This window comes from Rhamphochromis longiceps, linkage group LG13 (assembly GCF_057381845.1).
Source record: "Rhamphochromis longiceps isolate RC_006_pf linkage group LG13, R_longiceps_female_GT1.1, whole genome shotgun sequence".
NCBI classification, from domain to species: Eukaryota; Metazoa; Chordata; class Actinopteri; order Cichliformes; family Cichlidae; genus Rhamphochromis; species Rhamphochromis longiceps.
Genome location: NC_140569.1, coordinates 17,623,682 through 17,644,817, shown reverse-complemented (window position 1 = coordinate 17,644,817; position 21,136 = coordinate 17,623,682). Strand labels below are relative to the sequence as shown.

The 21,136-nt window shown below is 42.3% G+C and overlaps 1 protein-coding gene across 3 annotated transcripts in view; it reads left to right on the top strand.

Moving 5' to 3' along the window:
- The first annotated feature begins 302 nt into the window (after nt 1-302).
- The window catches only part of tet1 (tet methylcytosine dioxygenase 1), a 40,031-nt gene continuing 19,197 nt past the window's right edge, over nt 303-21,136 (top strand). Inside the window, exons 1-2 of one of the 3 annotated variants that reach the window (XM_085428095.1) lie at nt 303-564; nt 1,131-3,475. In XM_085428095.1, coding sequence (XP_085284221.1) covers nt 1,298-3,475 — 2,178 coding nt within the window. In that variant the 5' untranslated portion in view covers nt 303-564; nt 1,131-1,297. Of the gene's footprint in view, nt 647-1,130; nt 3,476-21,136 lie in introns of all 3 variants that reach the window. The other 2 variants (XM_085428094.1, XM_085428092.1) reach the window with 2 other exon arrangements.

Genomic DNA, 21,136 nt, shown 5'->3' with positions numbered 1-21,136 from the left:
GTGAAATTTATATCGCAAAGTAAAACGTCACCGGTGAGACGAAATTTTCCTTAAAATTATTAGAAATATTCTAAAATATTACCCAGCGTCTTTCTTTAATTATTAACGAAGGAAAAAGAAGAAAACTCGCTTAATTAATTAACTAATTAATATTTAGCTAAGTACCCATTAGCGACCACGCCGCATGCTAACACCGTGACTGTAATACTGAAATACAGGCGGCTGGTTGAAGCGAAACGGAGTGTGTTCCACTCCAGGTTTTCCCCCCGCTCCCTTCAAGCAGACGAGAGTTTTTTAGCCAGCGGAGTGACTGTAGCCTGCTTGCGTCTGGTGGAGGGAGTGTGAGCGGGGCTGCCCTGAATGGATAGACATAAGAGGGATTTACATTTTAACGGGTGTCGTGCTCCCAAAGGCTACACGAAGCACGCCGAAAACCAGCCATTCCCCGTCGCTGCGTATTCACGCCGTCGGTGCTCCTTCCCGTATCATGTCCATGTGTCATCGTGTGAAGAGGATTGAACTTACCAGCGCTCTATATTTGCCGAGGAGGGAAACCAATACAAGGTCTCGCTGTCTCGCTGGAGCAGGGTATTATTAGCAGTTCAGACAGTGCAACTGTCTCTCTCGCTCTCTCTCTCTTTCTGTGGTATGTAGAGCATTTCAGCTGTAAACGTGTAAATACAACAACACCGGGGACAGAACAGTTTTTCTTATCACCTCTGTGATTTTACTGACAGCGGTCAAGTGCAAAACAGTAATTGAAAGCGACGCTGAAGGCGCTTTTTTTTCTTCCACGGTAATAACCCCCTCTTCCGTCAGTCAGAAAGACGAAAACAGGATCCGACCTCCGGCCAGAGCCCTGTGCTCTTCAACGTGTCTGCCCTTTAAACTGTTAAGGCACTGTGGAAGCTATAGTTTTTATTTAAAGCTGGTTTGTTTTTATGATACTCAAAATATTTTATTATATTAACGTCAACCTATCTGACTCGTCTTTGTACACAATGCTTGGAAAAGCTGTCGTTTCCTGTAGTTATTACACTGTTATAGTCATGTGGTGTTTGAGTGCATGAACAGTTTGTCATTATTACACTGAAAACGCACAATTGTGACATTTGTTTTCCCTTTTTTAGGTCATGCACTGCAATAGCAAAATCAGGGTAGCATCGTAGTTTGCATTCAAAATACAGAAGAGGAGGATTTTTTTTTAAGAAAGAAAAATTGTGTGCTAAGCAAAAGATAAACATTCACCTGGCTCCCATGCTGGCTGCCAGAAATCCTCCCTTTCATACCCTCAGCCATGCCTGCTACTACCAGACCCACCAGGATACAGACATCTACTCAGAGGAAGAACACCCAGAAAGCGATCCGCACCAAGAGGCAAACTTGCAGTTCAAATAAAACCAGAGGAAGAGCTGCACAGAGGACCCAGAAAACATCCAGAGAACCCAGAAGTTCAAAAACCAGGGCCCAAGCACAGTCAAGCCAAAGTCCCCATGGAAGAGAGTTTAGCAGACCTGCTGCTCAAGGTCCCAGGAGGTCCCCCAGCAGAGTGAACCATTCGCTAAATGTAACAGGATCTGCAAGGCTTAGACGGGCGAGCAATCCGCCTGACCACTGTGGCAAGTTACAAGACCCCCTGGGGCGAAGGAAGTCCCAGCGGGGTACACAAGTGTCTGTTACTTCCTGCCAGCCTCCTAAACCTTGCAGTAGAGGGAAGTACAGCAGGGGGAGCACTAGGAGAAGATCAGCACCCCAGCACGGAAACAAAAGAAACCAGCGACCGAGTACCAGAATCAACGATTCAACTCCTGATGAAGAAGCAGAGAAACTGGAAAATTGTGATGACGAGGAAGTTGGTCCAAAAACGGAGGTTGAGACTCCTGAAAATGTCAAAGACCAGGGTCTCGGAGTCAAAGGTGCTAAAGAGGACAGCGTTTTTAAAGCTGATTCACCACTGTGTAATAACACACTGGAAGACTGTGTGCAGAACAGCTGTGATGGTCCTATAACCCAGCAAGAGAAAATTACTGACAGCCATAACAGTAAAGGTGATCTGAAGAGTGTCTCTGGAGCCCCAGAGGTTGATGATGCTGATGGACAAATAAAACTCTGCAGTGAAAGGAGTAAAGAAGCACCTCCTGAGTCCTCAGAGTCAACCACTACAGGCTCACTGGAGGTGCAGGGCAACTGTGAGGGAAATGACACTTCAGCTATCCTTGGAAAAAAGTTTGATCATCCTGCCAGCGATGGTAAGGAAGATAATGTGTGTACTGCACAGCAAGAGCAAAACAACATCCTGATATTGCAAGATAAAACAACAGGTGAAAGAGTCACACCTGATGATGAGAGAAGAGAGGAGATAAATCATGAGAGGAAAGAGAGAATAGAAGCAACAAAGCCAGTTCAGAGGCAAAAAGAGACAGTGGAAGAGATTGAGGACATCACTTGGAGGTTGGGTAATTGTGAGAATAAAGATGGAGGAAGGAAACAGAAGGAGAATGATGTTTCCATCATTCCTGCGCACCCCCAAACTGGCACTCCAGCCTGTCAAACCCCAGATCCACCTCATTCTAACAAGGGACTGACAGCACAGTCAGAATTACCTACTTGTGTGCTACCGGTCTCCAACACAGCTACCTCAAATCCCACCAAAGCCCCTTCCACCTCAGAGTCACTTGGCAAAGTTCTGAGTAAGATAGATATTCAACCTGCCACTCATGGTGCTAAACCTCAAATTCCAGGGTGCTCAGTTGTGACTGAAGCAGCCCTGATGGTGCAGGCGGTTGTAGTGAAAAGAAATATGCCAGTTATTATCCGTACAGATTCCCTCAAACCTAGCAATATGAGGGATTCCTGCCACGGGGGACCACACCAGCCACAGAGCCAAGAGGTGCTTCCTAATCAAGGAGAAAGTCTAGCTTGCACACCAGCAGAGTCACAAACCAAAGATAGTGAATTCATTCAAGAGCCACTGGAGCACAAGAGCCAGAAGGCTGTACCTTTGGGGTCCTCAGCACTACTTTCCCAGCTGGCTGCCCCTTCAACCGAGTTAGAACTAAACCTCAGCAAGGTTCAGGTAGCAGTGCCAGAGCAGGATTTGGTGCCAAAGATCTCGACTCCCTCTCTGGACAGCAGCTCCACCTTCTCCTGCAGCTCAGAGAGCACTCGATCCTCTTTTTCTTTTGAGACTGAATCAGAGGCCGGCTACGGAGACCCCAGCTTATCTGTTCAACCCGGATCCTGGGCGCAAGAGGGGGCCTGCTCGCTCGCCTGGGCCGCTTCAAAACTGCTGAGGAAGGAGGGGAAAAAGCGGCGCAGGTGTGGGGAATGCGAACCGTGCCTCAGGAAGATCAACTGCGGCCAGTGCAGCTGCTGCCTCAACCGCAGGACCGGTCACCAAATCTGTAAACTGAGGAAATGCGTGGAACTGAAGAGGAGAAGACCTTCATCTCCACACACTCACTCTGCTGCACAGGTGAGGCCTACTGCCTCTTTTTTACTACATTTGATAGCAACTCAGACATTGCTCAGCATGTAAGGTAAATTTAGAGAATGATTTGAGTTTGAATATACAGCTGATCTGAATCAGCTGAGAAAACTGTGGTTGCTGTTGTCTGAGTGCATTGCTTTTGATCTCTGAGGTTTCCCAGCCGCCAGCTAGCAAATAGTAGTGATCGTGAGTTGACTTAAACCAGACAGTTGAAACAAAAAGTTTCACTTTCCTATTGTGAATTCTCTCTGTGGGTCTCAACAGATGCCACTTGCTGAACTTCACACCGTCTTCCTGTTATTTGTAGGGAAATGCACAGGGTGAAAGGGGAAGTGAGCATATTTGTGTGTGGCCCAGGTATTACTCACGCCATGGGGACCAAAATCTGTTTAGCATGTCACATTTTGGGCGCATGTCCCCATTATGGGGGCCACAAAAAAGTCCAGCGTGCTGAAGGCATGTTTTACGGTTAGGTCAGGGTTAGGGGTTGGCGAATAGTTGTTAAGGCCACTTTTTGAGAACAGAGAAAATACCCTGTGTTGAGAGAGGGGAAGAAGCTGTCACATGACTGGCAGCCGTTCAGCACGTGGTTGGAGGATTGGTCTTTTGTGTGCGAATGCATGTGTGTTTGTATTTGTGTGTGTATGCAATCTATGGCGCAATCCAGACTATAACTATTTTATGGATTGCATGTGATGCCTACAAGTGTTTCTGAAGGGGTAAGTAGTTACAGAGATTTCATGTTTTTTTTCTCCAAGTTACCAAAGGACATATTTTATGATAAAACAGTGAATCGAATAAGGATGCCTTGAAATTATGTAATGTATTTATATATATAATAATAATATTATAATAATAAACTTTAATAAAGAGCAAAAACAGGGTTTATGAATTGCTTTTGACAGAAAGATGAAAGCCAGATACTTAATTATATATCAATGAAAAGACTAAAAACAGGCAATGTGGGTAATAAACAGAGTAATGGAATCACATGAAAGCAAATACAAAATGTGCTTTAATAAGTGGAGGAGGTCACATCTGATGGCAAAAACTCAGACTTGAGGACAGGAGCATGTAAGGTTGCAAACTGGCTCCATACCTGATCTATACCTGCTTTGAACGTGACCATTAAAACCTAAAATTAGTTCTAACATGTACCAAAGTCAATCGAGAGAATACACGACTGCAACTGTGTGCAATGAACGTGTCATCTTGTTGCATTTGAAATGGTTGATTTAGAAATGGAAGCCCCTGTGTAAACCACTCGCAATCAGTTGCTGTCTTCAAACCAACTTTGCCGTGTTAAGAGGATGATAGAACGCAAGACTGCTTTCAGTTTGTATGTGAATGGGGTCAAGTTGGCATTTAAATGCAATCTGTTTGTGGTAATACAGAGATTAACTGTAATAAATTGGTAAAAATTTTAAATCTGTTCCTGTCTGCATACACAGAAAAGGACACTAAACAGAAATTCAAATTCACTGCATTCAGGGTCGAACTAGAACCTCATAGATTTGAAACAGAAATTCTGAAATACCTGCACAAATAATTGCTCAGGACATTGATTTAATTGCAAAATGACAACCTTGCTTTTATATAGGAAAATAACCAGAATACAACCAGTCGACAACCAGTTCAGTCCACACGAGTTACACTCACTGGCCTTGTCACGAGGGTTCACCACAGCGGGTAGCGCCGCATGTTTGATTTGGCAGTTTTTCGCCCCATGGCCTTCCTGACATAACCCCAAAGGGGATACATTGATGCAGACTGATTGATTGCAATGTGTCGTCAGTCTGTCTGCATTTATGAATTAGAATAGTTGTTTGCAGAGCTTCGCTAATCTGCCTGAGACTGATTGCAATCAGTTTAAATCCAACCACAAAAAGGACAGGGTGCCATCCACCTTAGAACTTGTGCAATTGCCTTGCAACCCAAGCTGTCGCCCATAGCATGTTGCGCACTCAACCTTTTTTGTTACCAGTTAATTGCTGCAACTAGTTACAGTGGTCACTGAATGCCAAATGATTCAACTATTATCGTGCAAACACCAGCTGTCCTATTTTTACTCCAGTGTCACTAAGCAATGAGCTGAAGTTCTGTGACAGTTCGCTGACTTAATGATTCATTTTCCCTGGCCCAAGGAGCACTGTGGATCATATTTCTTTGTAATAATAACATTAAAATGATGTATTTGCTTCTGACTGAAGAAGGAGTTATGAGCCAAGGGTTAGTTATTCAGAAATATTATTGATAACAGTAATAGTACAGTGAGATACAGTGAGACAACAGAAAGTTAACTAGTACCATGGTGCATATTTTTTGGCCATCGTTACTTTGCAGATTCACCAAGACCTCCGCCCACTTTATTATTTCAGTTTCTCACATATACAGTATACTCTGTTGTGAAGTTTTACCTTTCTCAACCACTTTTCTAGTCAAACTGTTGTAGTGAGGAGTGAGTGAACAACTGTGTGTGAGGGTCCATGTGTGTGCAAGCGTGCATGCATGTCCTAGCAGAACCCTTAGAGCGGTAGCATTGACAGAAACAGATTAGGGCTGATTATATAACACCTGCATTCTTAGTAGTAGAGACTTCTATTTCCAGTATGAGAGTGGGTGAGGAAGGAAAGATCAGGCCAGGGAGAGATTTGCAGCCATGCTATTGGGATTACCCTGAATTGTAGGTCAGAGTGTGTGTGTGTGTGTGTGTGTGTGTGTGTGTGTGTGTGTGTGTGTGTGTGTGTGTGTGTGTGTGTGTGTGGAGGGTGTGCTGAGTTGCTGAGCGACTCAGTGACACACTTACAGCATATCTGGTGGTGACTCTTGATGTTGTGCATGTTTTTATGAGGGCTTGCATGTACAATGTCATTGCTGGATGACAGTGTACAGAGTGACGTAGAACTGCTGACCCACCCTTATTCAAACAACAGAGCCCAGTTGTTTTGCTCTTAACTGACATCACATTGGCCTGCTGCCTCCCATACAGCAGTGCTTGTGTTTGTGGCTTGAAAACAGGTTTTTAAATTGAAAATGACTACTGTCATGGAGCCTGCACCAAGTGTTGCAAGCGAAGCGTTGGGTGAATGCTGTCATCCTGGTGAAATGTAGGTGAAGTCCTGAACTTCATCCTATGCCTTATTCTAAATGCTGAACTGGTTGAGCAAGTTTATCGCTTGTCTTCTGTTATAACTGCTATTTGTGTGCTTTATATGTGCTTTAGTATGAGTAATACATTGACACACTCACTGGCCAGTCTTGCTAATCAAGCTCACACACCCTTCCAGCAAACGTTTCTAACTCTGAGTGTGTGGAAAAGAAGGTGCAGAGGCCAAAGAGGAGTTCATGTAGGGGCATGCGGATTCTGTGCGTGGTTGTATTACATGGAGCTGCCTGTCTAGGGTTTGGTTGAGTTTTACTCTTCAGGGTGTTTTTTCCTTGCAAATTTTGCCCCACCCTCTAAGAAATTTTAGAGGGTGGGGCAAAAACCAAATAAAAATAATCAGGATTGTCTTAAAATTGTTTTCTGAATGTTTTTTTAAATTGAGTCTTCATTTGCATAATTCACATTCTTGTTTATCAAATGGTCAAAAGTGACAAAAAAATAGGTCAAATAAGGTAAAACAGACTCATTGCCTTCACTGCTCAGTTGTGTTTACTGTCCTGTTACCCCCAAAGGCCCATTGTGAGCCAGGAAAAACTCTGCTCTGCCACAAAACAGAAAAATATGCCAAAACTGCTTAAAACCCCCCCCAAAACAAAACATTTTGAGAACACATAGTGAAAAGTAGAAGATAAATAAATAATGTTTGAAAAAAGTACATCTGTGAGCTTCCATGGTTCGTGCAAGAAGGAGAAGTGGTCAGTAAGAGCGAAGCTTTCCAGTTGAATTTGTCTGCTTTGGCTCAGGTTTGAGGGTCCCCTCGTGGCTTTGTCTCGTACTGGGTTGTGAGGACACCTGGTCCTAAACACAAATCCACATGTCAGCACGTAGTTGCCAGAAATAAAATAGTGGAGTTAATGAGAACAGACCTTCTTTATTTGTAGAGCATATATTTGACTGAAACAGTCCTAACATGTTTCAAGCCAGCTATGCTGACTCAGTGTTTATCCACTGGAGAAGCTAGCTGTCAGGGATAAAGTTATTAACGTTTATATGTCAGTACCATTAAATGAAATTAAAAACACTGCGACTCACAGCCTTTTCCACCATTTTAAAGATATCCCTCACAGGTAGTTGTGCTCTCTCTTAATTTGACAGGAAAAACCTTCAATATCCGCCAAAATCAAAAGATTAAGAATTTTCAAGAATTTTCATCTGCTTTAACTGTTTAATATCAGCATGTATCTTGCTCTCATTTGACCACTGTTCACATAATTACACTGCAACCTATTTGTACTTTTACATTGCCCCAAGTTGTCTCATAAAATATATGAGATCAAATGAGTTCAATTTAAATAACAAAAAACAGAAAGCACAGCTTTATTTTGTTCATACATACTGTAAGTTATCACGTGTGACTATTGGTGTCTTTGTCTGTAACTGTGTTTATCAAGTCCATGCACCTGGTGAGGCACACTTTAGGTAAGTCTGGGGTAACCTATAATGGCAGCTTTCAGTTCAGGACAATAGAGCTGCAGCTGGGCACTACATTGTGCAAATAGTAACTAGCTTGCTTACATCCAGCTTGGCCCAGCTTCAAATGCAAACTCATTTATCTCCTGCACCTTTCCTACTCCTCCTTTGTGCACACTTTGTCAGAAGAGTAACACGTGTCATTAAAGACTTGGCAGTCCAGGCAGCAGCGTCCAGCAGCGATGGCTGCAGATATTCAAAGCTGTGTGCAGCAACGCCCTCACTGTTCCCAAATTTAACTAGCACGACACAAAGTAAGAGCGATTCTCCCATTATGTCTGAAGCCAGCATCCCCCTCTTTTCACAGACAACAGTGGAGATGCTCAGCACTTATGGTTGCCATGGTGACCTCTTTGTCTGTCTGCTGACCTTTAACCTGCCACGATTGTGTGATGGCATTCTAAGGGTCACGATGAGGATTAGTGGAGATAACCACAAGCACCACTGAGTGTCAGACTTTTAGTTCAGTAACCTACATTCAGGTGATTAGGTTAAACTACACAGGTTAGTAAGTTAGATCTACATCTAGACTTGCGTTTCAGAGCTTTTTATTTTAAGAGTTTCAAACTATGCATACAAATTTATGTCAAATTCCCCCACTTTCTAATCCAGCTTTATTAGTATTTGCAAACCAGCCTGGGTGAAAAGCAGAAAGGGGAAAGAAAATTGTATCTAAACTTTTTGGAGTCACAGCTAGAATAAAAGATGGACATAGCAACCGTGTCATAGTAGGATCCCGCCCTGCATTGTGAAGTCTCGTATTGAAGTCTTAAGTTGGCATTTTTGCCATTGCCATCTTGTTTTTCCTTTTCTTTTTTTCCCCAAATTTGATTTGACCACGGTGCACAGTCTAGCAATCCTGCTTTGTCATCTGTTTTATGCTCAGTGAGATCATAATAACACATTTCTGAATTACTAAAACAATAACGCCTATTGTCTCCACCAATTTATAGTATCAGAGACTGTAACAGTTTTCGCCTAGTTAGACACAGTTGGCAGATCTCATTTTAACCTTGTTGCAAAACTCTAAACACATTCTCACTCCCTCAGACACTTCTTGCACAGTGATGTGCACTTGTGATGACTAACAATAACCACAGGAGGCAGACATCTCAGCGTCTCAAAATTGCTTATACCAGCAAAAGCCAGTTCCGGGTTCATAGTAAGCCGGGACATGAATGGGAAAGCCGACGAGGAAGGGAAACTGGGCACTTTCTCATGTATAGTATAGCATAAGGCGCAAGTGTCGCCAGATATGCAATACATGCAATGATGTGACAAAGAAAGATTGTCATAGGACTCGAGGTAGACTTGTGACAACTAACTACACCCTATGATTCTTAATTCTTCAAGTATTTGTTTTCTGTGTGACTTTATAAGTCTCTCACATTGTTGTGGAGGAATTCTCACCCAGTCTTCTGTGAAAGGTTGCTTCATTTCATTGATTTAGGCATTTGTTTATGCACAGTTCTCTTAATGTTCTGCCACAGCATTTCAGTCACATTGCGGTCTAAACTTTGACTGGACCATTGCAGCACCTTGATTTTTTTTTTCCAGCCATTCTGTTGTGAATTTGCTTCTATGTTTGCAAAACCAAACAAGCCATACTTCTTCAGTTGTTTTTTGTTTGTTTGTTTGTTTGTTTGTTTTAAATTGTGCTGTCATGAACTTCAATGTTTAACATGCTAACTAAGGCATGTAGAGTCTGAGATGTAGCACTTGGGTTTAATGCAGTATTTCTGACTGGCACACCTTGTCCTTGGATGTTTGTGCTGCACATGATTGGAGGAAGTCAAAGTGAATCTCCATCTAAGCAGAGCTTCTATTGCCATCATGAGCTTGAATCATTGCTTAAATCCACTGATGTTTCTGTGTGTGACTTTTCTAAATATAAGGGAAGGTGAGGAGAGTCACAGGAGGGACTCAGACGCAGACTGAAATCACAAAGATTAGTTTGTTTATTTTACTCTCCACGTGCGATATATACAAGTGAGGGAAGGGGGGTCCGAGGTCACCAAGGTTCATGAAGGGATCAGGAAAACACAGGTAGACTTCTTCACACAGTTAGCTTTCTCCTCTCAGGGAATCCTCTCCACGTTTACGCCGCACTGACTCACCACACTCACAAAAGGGTCATGGCAACAGATCCTCAGGTGGGGCATGCAGAATCTAGCATACGGACAGGAGAATCCATGTCAGGAAAAAACTCGAAGGGAACTCAAAAAAGGCTGTAGAACTGAAGTAACACTGACGAGGGTTACACAATAATCCAGCGACGAGGTATCCTCAGCTGCTGCCTTAAGTAGCGAACTTGAGTGAGGGATGAATCGCAGATGATTGTTTGCAGGTGCGAGGACCAGAGGCGGGAGCCTGCAATGAACTCCGCCCAGGTAGTGCGTAGAACGCGAGAGGGAAATGAGAGAGGAAAAGAAAACAGATGGAAGACCAGCCGGTCAGGCACGGGGACCATGACATAGTCAACTTTGGTTTTACTTTTTTCAGATTAGAAAGATGAGAGTTAAATATCCTTAAAGCTGTTTTTCCAGTACCTTTATTGGAGCGTGTAATGATTGCTCAGTAGTGTTAATATTTTAAGATGTGTTGTTTTCTTAAAAGTCTGATGTGACATATTGGGACTTCAGCTGGAAAACTGTTTTAGAAAAAGATGTAAGGTTTAAAGAAGTAAGTCTTAGCGTTGTGAGAAACTGTACGTAAAATGTGGCATCAGTAAGTTGTTGGGGTTTTTTTGCACAGTTTGAAGGAGTCGCCCCTGCTGGCTATAATGCTTGGCCAGTAGTTGAAGTTGACAGGAAGTCACTTGTGCTTATCCCTGATTGTTGATATTAACAAAAAAAAACAACAACAGAAAAAGTCAAATGACTCAAAATTAATGTGAACTGCTTTTCAAAACCACAACAGTTTTTTTCCATGTGACTCTGTATTTTGGTTGTCAATGAGAGAGAAATAAACACTTTTTGTAAAATAAATGAATACAGGTTCCTCCACATGCACACGTGGGCACTCTGGCAGTGAGCTGAAGGACAGCTTTCTTTTTCCCCTTCATTACGTAAACGTGTGGGACAGAAGGGGGCTGAGGTAGGGAGGAAGATTCGTGAAATGTCAGAAACACTGTCAGTGATTAAATACAGCCAACTCATTATGACAGAGCAGGGTGAATTGCGCTTTAGCGTACTCTCTCTACTCTGACTTCTCTTCCCTGGCAGAGACATGCATTTTATTACATGAGCTCCCCTGTGATCAAAGCTGCTGTGTATTTTCTGTTAAACTGGTCCAAGTCAATTAAATTTATAACTACCTTGTGAGGTAGTTATCATTAATAGCTGCAGAGCTTTGGTAGCGACCCAAAATAGACTCAGCGAACCAGGAGAAATGTCTGTTTTATTTTATTTGTGGTTTGATTATTTGGCCAGAGTCTCCTATGCATCTGGGCTGATGCAAGGACCAGATGGTGCCAGCTTTGGGGTTATACAGTATGGCTGCTCCTAAAGTACTCGACTTGAGTCATCAGACACCAAGTCGTGTTTGATTGTATGGTATGGGGAAAAACAAAGGTCCACAGTAACGACACTCAGTCACTCAGTCTGTAACTGTGCTTATTTGATAGTTTAGAGTAATTACACATGCCGCAAATGTGGAATTTTGAAAGGATAAAAGACATTCCCAAGAACATCACATAAAAACTCTTAGGATCAAACATCATTTGAAACAAATGTTTGCTACTTTGTATAACCACTTGCTATACCCCAAGTATAGTCTCCTTGCTAGTTGTTGCAATATGTTACGAATCATTACAAATCATTAGGAAGTCTTACTACGGTTTTGTATTTCCTGCAGTGAGAGAGCAAAGTGCTCTCAGACTGCTGGCTTACTTGTGGTTCTTAGGGTATTTAAAAGTAGAATGGGAGGCAGATCCTTCAGCTTTCAGCCCCCTGTCCTCTGGAACCAGCTCCCAGTTTGGATTCAGGAGAGAGACACCCTCTCCAGCTTTAAGATTGGATTCAAAACTTTACTTTTTGATAAAGGTGGGGCTGGATCAGGGGAGCCTGAACCACCCCTTAGTTGTGCTGCAACTCACGTATCAGATATGATACATTTGGCATTATGTGGTTAGATGATCAGTTCATACCTTGCAACATGAAAATATTTTTTTTTAAAAATGGAAACAAGGTTAAATATCAACGGTCCATATTAGCCACTCAGGACTAATACACTGTATCATTTAGTTTTTTCACACTGAGTGCTCACATGCAATGCAAAGCAGTGGATTCTCGATGAGAGACTGAGCATTATGTGTTTTGCATGAGACACACTTAATGGGAACCAATTAGGGCTGCTACAAACGATTATTTTGATAGTCGACTAGTCACCAATTATTTTTGCGATTAATCAGATCGTGCATCCATTGGACGTAAAACGTACAGCTTATTGCATCAGCATGCATCTGCTCTTATATAACTATCATTAGCTTACAGCTTTAAGTGTTTAAGGTCTGTGCTAACTAAAAATAAAGACAAGATGATAGTTTATTCAATTTTAAATGAAATTTGCAGATTGTTTCGGGGAAGTTTAATATTAATAAACTCAGCTGTCTGCTCCTTGCTATCTAAAATATAACGGGACACCGGAGTATGTTCTCGAGCATCTCACACTTCTGATAATCAGTTGTTTGCTTGACGTTTATTCAGCTTTGTAAAAACTATAACTTTAATCTCAGCCAAACCGATATACGCAGGAACTAATAAAATACTGAAAAAAGCCAAACAATAACAGTTTTAAGTTATCTAAGTGACTTATATATGTTTAACCTGAGTAGCGAGAGACGGCGGTGGGTTTGAAAGCGATTTGCCGGGAGTCCGGTGTTCTCACGGGCTCTAGTAGCGATCGTGGCTCAAGAGTTGGGAGTTCGCCTTGTAATCAGAAGGTTGCCGGTTCGAGCCCTGGCTCGGACAGTCTCGGTCGTTGTGTCCTTGGGCAAGACACTTCACCCGTTGCCTACTGGTGGTGGTCAGAGGGCCCGGTGGCCGGCAGCCTCGCCTCTGTCAGTGCGCCCCAGGGTGGCTGTGGCTACAATGTAGCTTGCCATCACCAGTGTGTGACTGGGTGGATGACTGGATATGTAAAGCGCTTTGGGGTCCTTAGGGACTAGTAAAAAGCGCTATATAAATACAGGCCATTTACCATTTAGTGAGCCTTGAACCCCGGCTAGCTATCGAGCTGGTGGGTAACAGACGTCTCCGAAAACGTCGGAGCGCTTTTGAAAATATGTGGTGTCTTGATAAAGTTACACAGTTACATTCTCGCCTGAAAATATGTTAAACGTTTATTTTGTGACCCAGAAAGAATAATAAGAGTAATATTAAAACTAACTAGCAGCCACACTATGAATTCTGGGATAGGTTGGGCCACGAAGTATACACCCGACCCATCCTTCAAATCTGGGGAAATGAAGGGTGCGTTTGTCGGACGCATTTGTCGGAGTCTTCGAATTTGGACAGCATTCGTCGTGTCGCTGTAACGTAATCTGCCTAGAAATGTGGGCACAGGAGGATGCGGTTCTTGAATTTGGACACAGATACGATACCGGACACAGCTTCTTCTTCAGGGGTTTAACGGCAGCTGGTATCCTTGTACGTGCAGTGCTGCCATCTTCTGTTTCAGTCCGTTATTACACTCTTAAATCCTACTACTTATTCCTGCGTCTTTTGGGATCTTACAAAGCTTCAAACGACGCATCGACTATTAAATCAGTTGTCGACGTTTTTGATAGTCGACGTAATCGTGACTAGTCGACTAATCGTGGCAGCCCTAGAACCAATAGCCCCAGAACTCAAACCATTTACTAATGCCTGATTTACATAATTAGGCAGAAATTAACTGCCATGTCTACACCACTCTTACTGATCACTCAAAGTACTTTATAATAACAGCCACATGTAACCACACATTTATACAGTGCTTTATCTATACACTACAAGCACTTTAGGCACCTCATAGACACCCATGAGGTACATAAATTTAGAATCACCAATTAACCTAATGTGCATGTTTTTAATCTGTGTGAGGAAGGAACTCATTGGAAATCCTGGCAGGAGCAGGGAGAACATGCAAAGCCCAGCTGGGATTTGAGCCAGGAACCTTCTTGCTGTGAGGCGACTGTGCCCCAGAACCACAGAAATCTCCAGCGGTTACATATAACAGGAGATGGTGAATTATTGACAGGGGATGCTGATACTTCAGTGCACATTCAGCTGTTGTTTGCAGTTAAAACACATTGCAGTTTGATTTGTTTTGTACAATATGCATAATTTGATGCCAGTAATGCTTCACTGCTTAGCCCTCTTAGGTCCTTTGAATCTGTGAGTTTGTGGCGTGTCCTGACTGTTGTGAGAACCTAAGTCCCTGGACAAGCTTTGAAGTCGTGCCACTTGGTTTCTCTGGGTGAAAAGAAATGCTGACTTTGCCCCCCCCCCCCCCCCCCCCCCTGTTGAAAGCAATGCCAATCAAATCCTACCAAGGGCACACAATGGCCTCCTGGAGAAACCAGAGCTCAGTCATGCATTAATTTAACCTGCCTAATTTAGAATATCACTAATACACCTGAAGAGGATAAAAACTCATCTGCTTGCTCCCTCCTGTCATTGGTTCTGAAGGACCTCTTCCAAATGGCATCTACCAAGGGTAATCATTATAATGAATTCATGGCTTTGTCTGTTCTTTTGTCTGTTTTCCCTTTGTTCATTCATTATCCTCTCATCTCTCTCTGTTGCCACGCAATAATGTAATTCTTTTAATGCACCAATGGAATTTGTGTGTACCTCTCTATAAACACGTATGCATGTGTAAGTGTGTGTGTGTGTGCACCATTGTGTGTACACACAATCATATGGCAACCATGCCTACTCAGCATGTCGCACTAGCAACAACTTAAGTAAGGCTTTTCCTGTGTCATTGTTAGAGGATCTGAGGCCCTCATGCTGCTGTGCCTGCCTAGTGTTTGTGTTTGCATTTGTATCACTGTGTACATAAAACAAAGGACCTGCTTGCCTTTCCCTTCTAACCCTTCCCAGGGCGAAAATTATTTACAGATTTATACATACCAGCTTCTAAAACCTGAAAAACAGACGTGTAGGACTTAATATATGATTGTGTGTTTGTGCAAATCTTTGTCCTATATCTACTGACCAAACTCAGAAGGTCCAGGAACAGGTTAAATCCATGAAAGAAGCTGCAAGGCTGCAGGGGACACTTTAGTTGCTGAATAGAGATTTGAAGATTTGCCCTCCTTCCTTGGATGAGCGAAAGGGGTGAAAGAGGGAATGACCCCGTGTCCCCTCATGCTGACCAACCACTGCTAGCTTGTAAATTGAGTCCATGTGGGTTTATGGGTGTGGTGTCGAATAGTGCACATTTCCTTCCAGGATTGAGATTGTAGATGTTACATAACTCGGCATGTGTGTGAAATGAACTTTGAATGAGAATTCATTGTGTCCTTAAAATAGCCTCACCCATGGGCTCTTAACTGTCCACAAAGGAAGCGTGACAGCTGTAAACATGCATTTCTGTTTGTGTGCGTTTGAAGGAGAGAGCACGCAGAAGAGAGCGCGGAAAGTCGCTGTGCAGGCATTTAGTTACAGTGTTTAGCTTGCAGATGTGCTTTTGGAAAAGGGATCAGAGTGATATGTGAGTAGCCTCAGGGGTCTTCTGATTATGAGCCATACTGCGCCTCCTCTCAGGTAATGCAGACTTTATAGTTTCAGGGTTTTCTCCAAGGAAAATATTCCATATGGCCTTGGATCCAAATGCTAAAGTGGGTGTTTGCATAAAGGTTACTGCTGTTCATTCTGAGTATCCTAATGTTTGACATGTGTTAGTCTTTTGAGCTTTGACCTACACAAAGAGGTGTTTAACTGATTGTTTGACAGGTTGTGTATATGTGGGCTGGATGTGAAGCAAAGGGGCAAGTTGAAGCGTAGAGTCATGTTTTCCCATTTCCCATAATTGTTACCTCTCACTTCAGCATATCCAACACCACCTCTGGGATGGTAAAGCTGTCTTTTTTTGTTGTTTTTTTCTCTTTTTTTGTCCCTGACACAATGAAGATGATCAGTAGAAAGTCAAAACTTTAGTAAAGAAGCCAAAAAGAGAAGAAACTCCCTCATACTTTTGCCCTTCATCAATGGTCTGTAACTTTTCCATGCAATTGAGAGACAAGTTTACATTATCGTCTGCTGTAATGGTAGTAATGACAAGTGTTGGCAGCAATGCTTGGCACTGCTCCATCACTGGGCTGGACTCCAGTGGGTCAGCCTCCACATGTATCAGAGACAGTTTACGACTGCGGTGCCGAATGACTTTCTTTACGTCGCTTGCTGTGCATGTGTACTGTAGCTTGGGGTGATTAATGTCCAGGCTTCTTTTTCCTAATGAGAGCTGGGCAGCTCGTTAAAGAGGAAAAAAAAACACACGGGACACTTAAAGAGCTGAAAATTAAGGGCGTGGTGGAATATCGTTAGAAGTTGTCGAGCTTTTTGTCGAGTGGAGTGGCAGCTGGAGGAGGAGGAGCGGTCTAAAAGCCTGAGACGCTTAAAGGAGATGAACTTTCTGGTTGCATTTTTTGACCTGTATTTTTTTATAGGAATCTGCAAATTTTTTTCTAAATTGCATCACATTGTCTTGTGAATTGAAACCAGAAGGCTTGCATAATCAGATAAGAGCATTTTTACGTCTGCTACACCCAGAGGGAACACTGGGGAATGTAGGACAGCTGTGTTACATTGCTTTTACCTGCTAAAGGGGCCTTAGCAACACATGCCAAGTGATAGTAACATGATAACGGTTGGCAGCTATGTCTTGTACACAAACAAGCGTAGGAGACGTAGTTGTGTTTGGTGTAACCTGTTTAGCAGTGTGGCTTGTTGATGTTGTTGCAGCGTTAAACCTGTTAGACTACTGGTCACATTCAGAGGAGAGCTCAACCACAACCATCTCAATGAATAACACCAAGGAGCTATTAACATTTATTCTAAAGATTTTTTTATTTGGGACGTGAATTTTTCTCAATGATAATCACCCAGGTAAGACTTCCCTCAGTCATAACTCTTTATGCACTTTGCTATTGGTTTTTTCTTTTGCACATCTTTAATCAACCCTAAATGAAGACACGGTTCAGATGTTATGCTTTGGTTCTTTTATAGTAAAACACTAACATGCATATGTTCAGGTTTAAGGTGGGTCAGTGAATAACTGATTAAAAACAAAGTTTTCAAGAGCAGTGCACTCACTTTACTGTGTCCTTTCAGTCTTATGTTAAAGATTGAAAGACTGCCGCATGTCCGCGCTGGTTGTCAGCATGAATTGTGCAGCTGCAAGCACTAATCCACATTGTGATTAAATAGCTGGCAATATGCAAGTTGTTGTAGTGTTGACAGGGTTTTCACAGTTACTGCCAGTGTGGAGATATTACTTTGTGGGGACGAAATTTGCTTCAGCACACCGCACTCACTCCTCGTGCATATTTCAAGTGTGTAGTCTTCGTCTGTGCTTGTTTTACAGTGTGTAAGGAAGCGTTTGGGGAAGACAACTTATTAGAATCTTACGTGTTTTTTTGTCACGTGTTCATAGATATTAACACTGAATTTTCAGCTACTTCAGCTAAAGATATAACACTTACACACTTATCTGCTCAAAGACATTTAAGATATTTACTCCTTGGTATTATTCCAGCGTTTGCTACGACTCCCAATCTGAGACTAAATCAGAAAACTTTCCTGAGGGGATATGAGGTGAGAATACATAAAATGATATTCATCATAATTTAAATGTAAGATGTTCTTTGCATTTTCTAGATGCAAATACTCAAGCAGCATAAATGCACATGGCAGTATTTCATGGCTTCAGTGGTACACCACAGCAAGTGTTCAGTAAATGTTGTGTTGAAATGTTGAGGATAAATGCAAAAATGATGAACTTATCAAGCTGCAGAAAGGGGCTAATATATATGAAGCCACACCATGCAGCAGTTTGACTGTGATAAGTGTAACTGACAAACTCAGTGACTGTTGAACTTTGCAGTGAGATAAAAAACAGCCCTTCGGAGCCATGACTAAGATTGCAATTCTTGAGTACACGTTTCAAAAAAGTGCATCAAAAGTGTAAAAATTCCCAAGTCTCTTATATAATCAAGTCATTTCCCATATGGTTTGTCTTTTAGGCTCAAAGACAAACCATTGGTGTAACATCCTACTCAGTAATGTTTGAAATTATGACACGACTTAGTGCTAAATCCATCAATATGATCGGATCTTCCGCCACAGGTTATGTTTGCGCAGCTGTCTTATCTTTTTGGTTGAACATGTTTACTGCAGGCTGGATGCTACACTGATATAGTTTTTATTGTTTTGACTGGGCTGCGCTGAACTATATCTGCTCCCACAATCAAGCCCATGGCTGAGGTTGGTTGCTAGATTGTTAACAGCAGGCACTGGCTCTGGCTACCTTCATGTTTCCTTGTCCTGGGTTGAACTCAGCTTCTTGGCTACATGGTTACCTTTAAAAGAGGCAAAGTTACTAACCACGCTTTTCCTGAGTGGGGTTGTTTAGGAAAGGATTTAGGGGTGGATGAACAAGACAGTCATTTAGAAATTATAGATGGTGCAGCAAATTATTCGCCTATGCTTGCAGTACTGTGCAAAAGTCTTGAACCATCACTCATTTCTTCATATTTTGCTAGGAAAATGTAATATCTGTGCAGCAATTTATTGAAACATCTAGAAAAATACAGAATGTAAAGTATGTAGCTCACCTATCTTGCAATATTGACTTTCAAGTTCTAAAGAACTTGAAAGTCAATATTTAATATGACTACCCTTATTCTTTAACACAGCCTTAACTCTGTCAGGAAAGCTTTCTTGACATTTTTTTAAATACTAGGAATATTTCTGCAGGCTTCTTGAAGGACATTCAAAGCTCTTCTTTGGATGTTAGCTGCCTCTAACATCCAAAGTGTGCTTCAGTAATGGTGAGGTCCAGGCTCTGGGGAGGCCAGTCCATGACTGATAATGCTACACTGGGTGTTTTATATCCAGGTATAGTTTTGTTGCAGTAGCAGTGTGTTTGGGATCATTGTCATGCTGAAAAATAAAGCCAATCAAATGCTTTCCAGATGGTATTGCATGGTGGATCAAAATCTCACTGTATTTTTTTAGAGATGGCTGTAGACGCTTACCGTTGTATCTCTCTCCGGACCTCCTGATGACAATTTGAACCAAAAATTTGCAATTTGAATTAATCACTCCATAAAATCTGTTGGCACTGGCACAGTTCTTGTGTAATTTGGCATATCTCAGCCTTTTCTACGTGTTTCCCTTCCACTGAGGCCGTTTGTGATGAAGCCTCAGCAAACAAGAGATGGATCAACTGAAAGTCCAGATGCATCAGGTCCATCAGATCTTTGCTGGACTTTTCTAAATCTTCAACTTGTCCACTTTCCTAAAACATTTCTAAGATATGCCAAGTTTAGCTCTTTGAGAATCACCCTGCTGGAGCCAAAATACGATGCCCATTAAACTGTTATTTTTGGCATTCATCATTCAACTAAAGAAATGGGGGAAAAACAGAAGCTTTTTATGCCAGGCTGCTATCAACAAAGTGCCTAAAGATATAGTTTGCTACTCCAAAAAACTGGTTCATCCCTTGAGTTAGGTGCTTTTTTAATGCTAGGTGAATGATAAAACAAGCAAATAAAACAAAATATTCTTCTAAAAATGGCCAGGTGCAAGGGCTGGAGTGAAAATGAGTGAAAAAGTAGTCAGTTTCCAAAGAAAAACTTGTCCTGGAGATCTATTGAGATTGCTTAAGACGACAATTACAAGAAACTCTGACTTCTTGTGTGCAAAAATATAAAGGAATGAGGAGTCACTCCAGACTTTTGCAAAGACTGTGTCTTGCTTCATCCTGTGTCTGATGATGACAGAATGCAAAACTTCCTTACAATGATAAATCACATGTCTTAAACCTCAAGGGGCACAAAAGCACTCGCTGTCCAGTGTAACTGTCATGTGATGGTGGTTTTTGCTTATCATTATAAGCATTTTTGCTTTTAGCAGTATTTCAGCCCCATGTAAGTTAAAGGTGCCAACTAACTTAAACCTGTGATTAGTTTGACAGTTGTGAGTAATCTTTATTTACTGTTAATTATATTTTTGATTAGCTGATGAACTGCTTTGTCTGTAAAATTCTGAGAATAACCATTAAAAATCCCCAAAGCTTAATTTCAGATCTGGTTATTTGGCAAGATCAGTTGAAAACGCAGAAATAAGAAGCTTGATAATCCAGGAGCAGCAAATGTTGTTCTTAATTTTGTTGTTAAGTTGACTAATTGAATAATGGATTAATCATTTTAGTAGTTGCACAATCAACTCTGAGGTAGTCCTGTGTTGGTGAGCTCTGTCCAACTGATCCAGATCCAGCACTATCCATTCCACAATTTGCTCCAATCCCTGTGCGTAGGGCTGGAGTAGCCCACATAGGGGATCCTTTGTTTAGGAGAGTCTAGGCATGGAAGATAATTTACAAGCCGCTAAGGTCCTCACGCCATTGGCTGATGAGGCTCTGTCTGCGTCTGCAAAAGGCATCCCATCTGTGTGTGTGTCTGTATGTCTGTGTATGTGCGGTGAGTGTGTGCGCGCCTGCTGTAGCAGTGCTTTGCTACGGCGGCTAGTCATGACACCCAGGAGCTTGCCCTGCGTACGGCTACTGTAGCCAATGTTTTCTGCAGGCTGGAGGCAGGCAAAGCAAGATGGCCACCAATACCTTTTAGGGATATGCTGCCTAAACCGGAGGGGCTTCCTCCGAGGACAGATAAGGTAAAGACAACCATAGTCTTCACCCTGAGTTCTTTTGTCTTACTGCAAGATAGGTCAGCTACAGTGGAGCTCATCTAGAGGTATACGCCGTTGTGTCTCTCTCTCCTCGCCACCCTGGATTTAGCT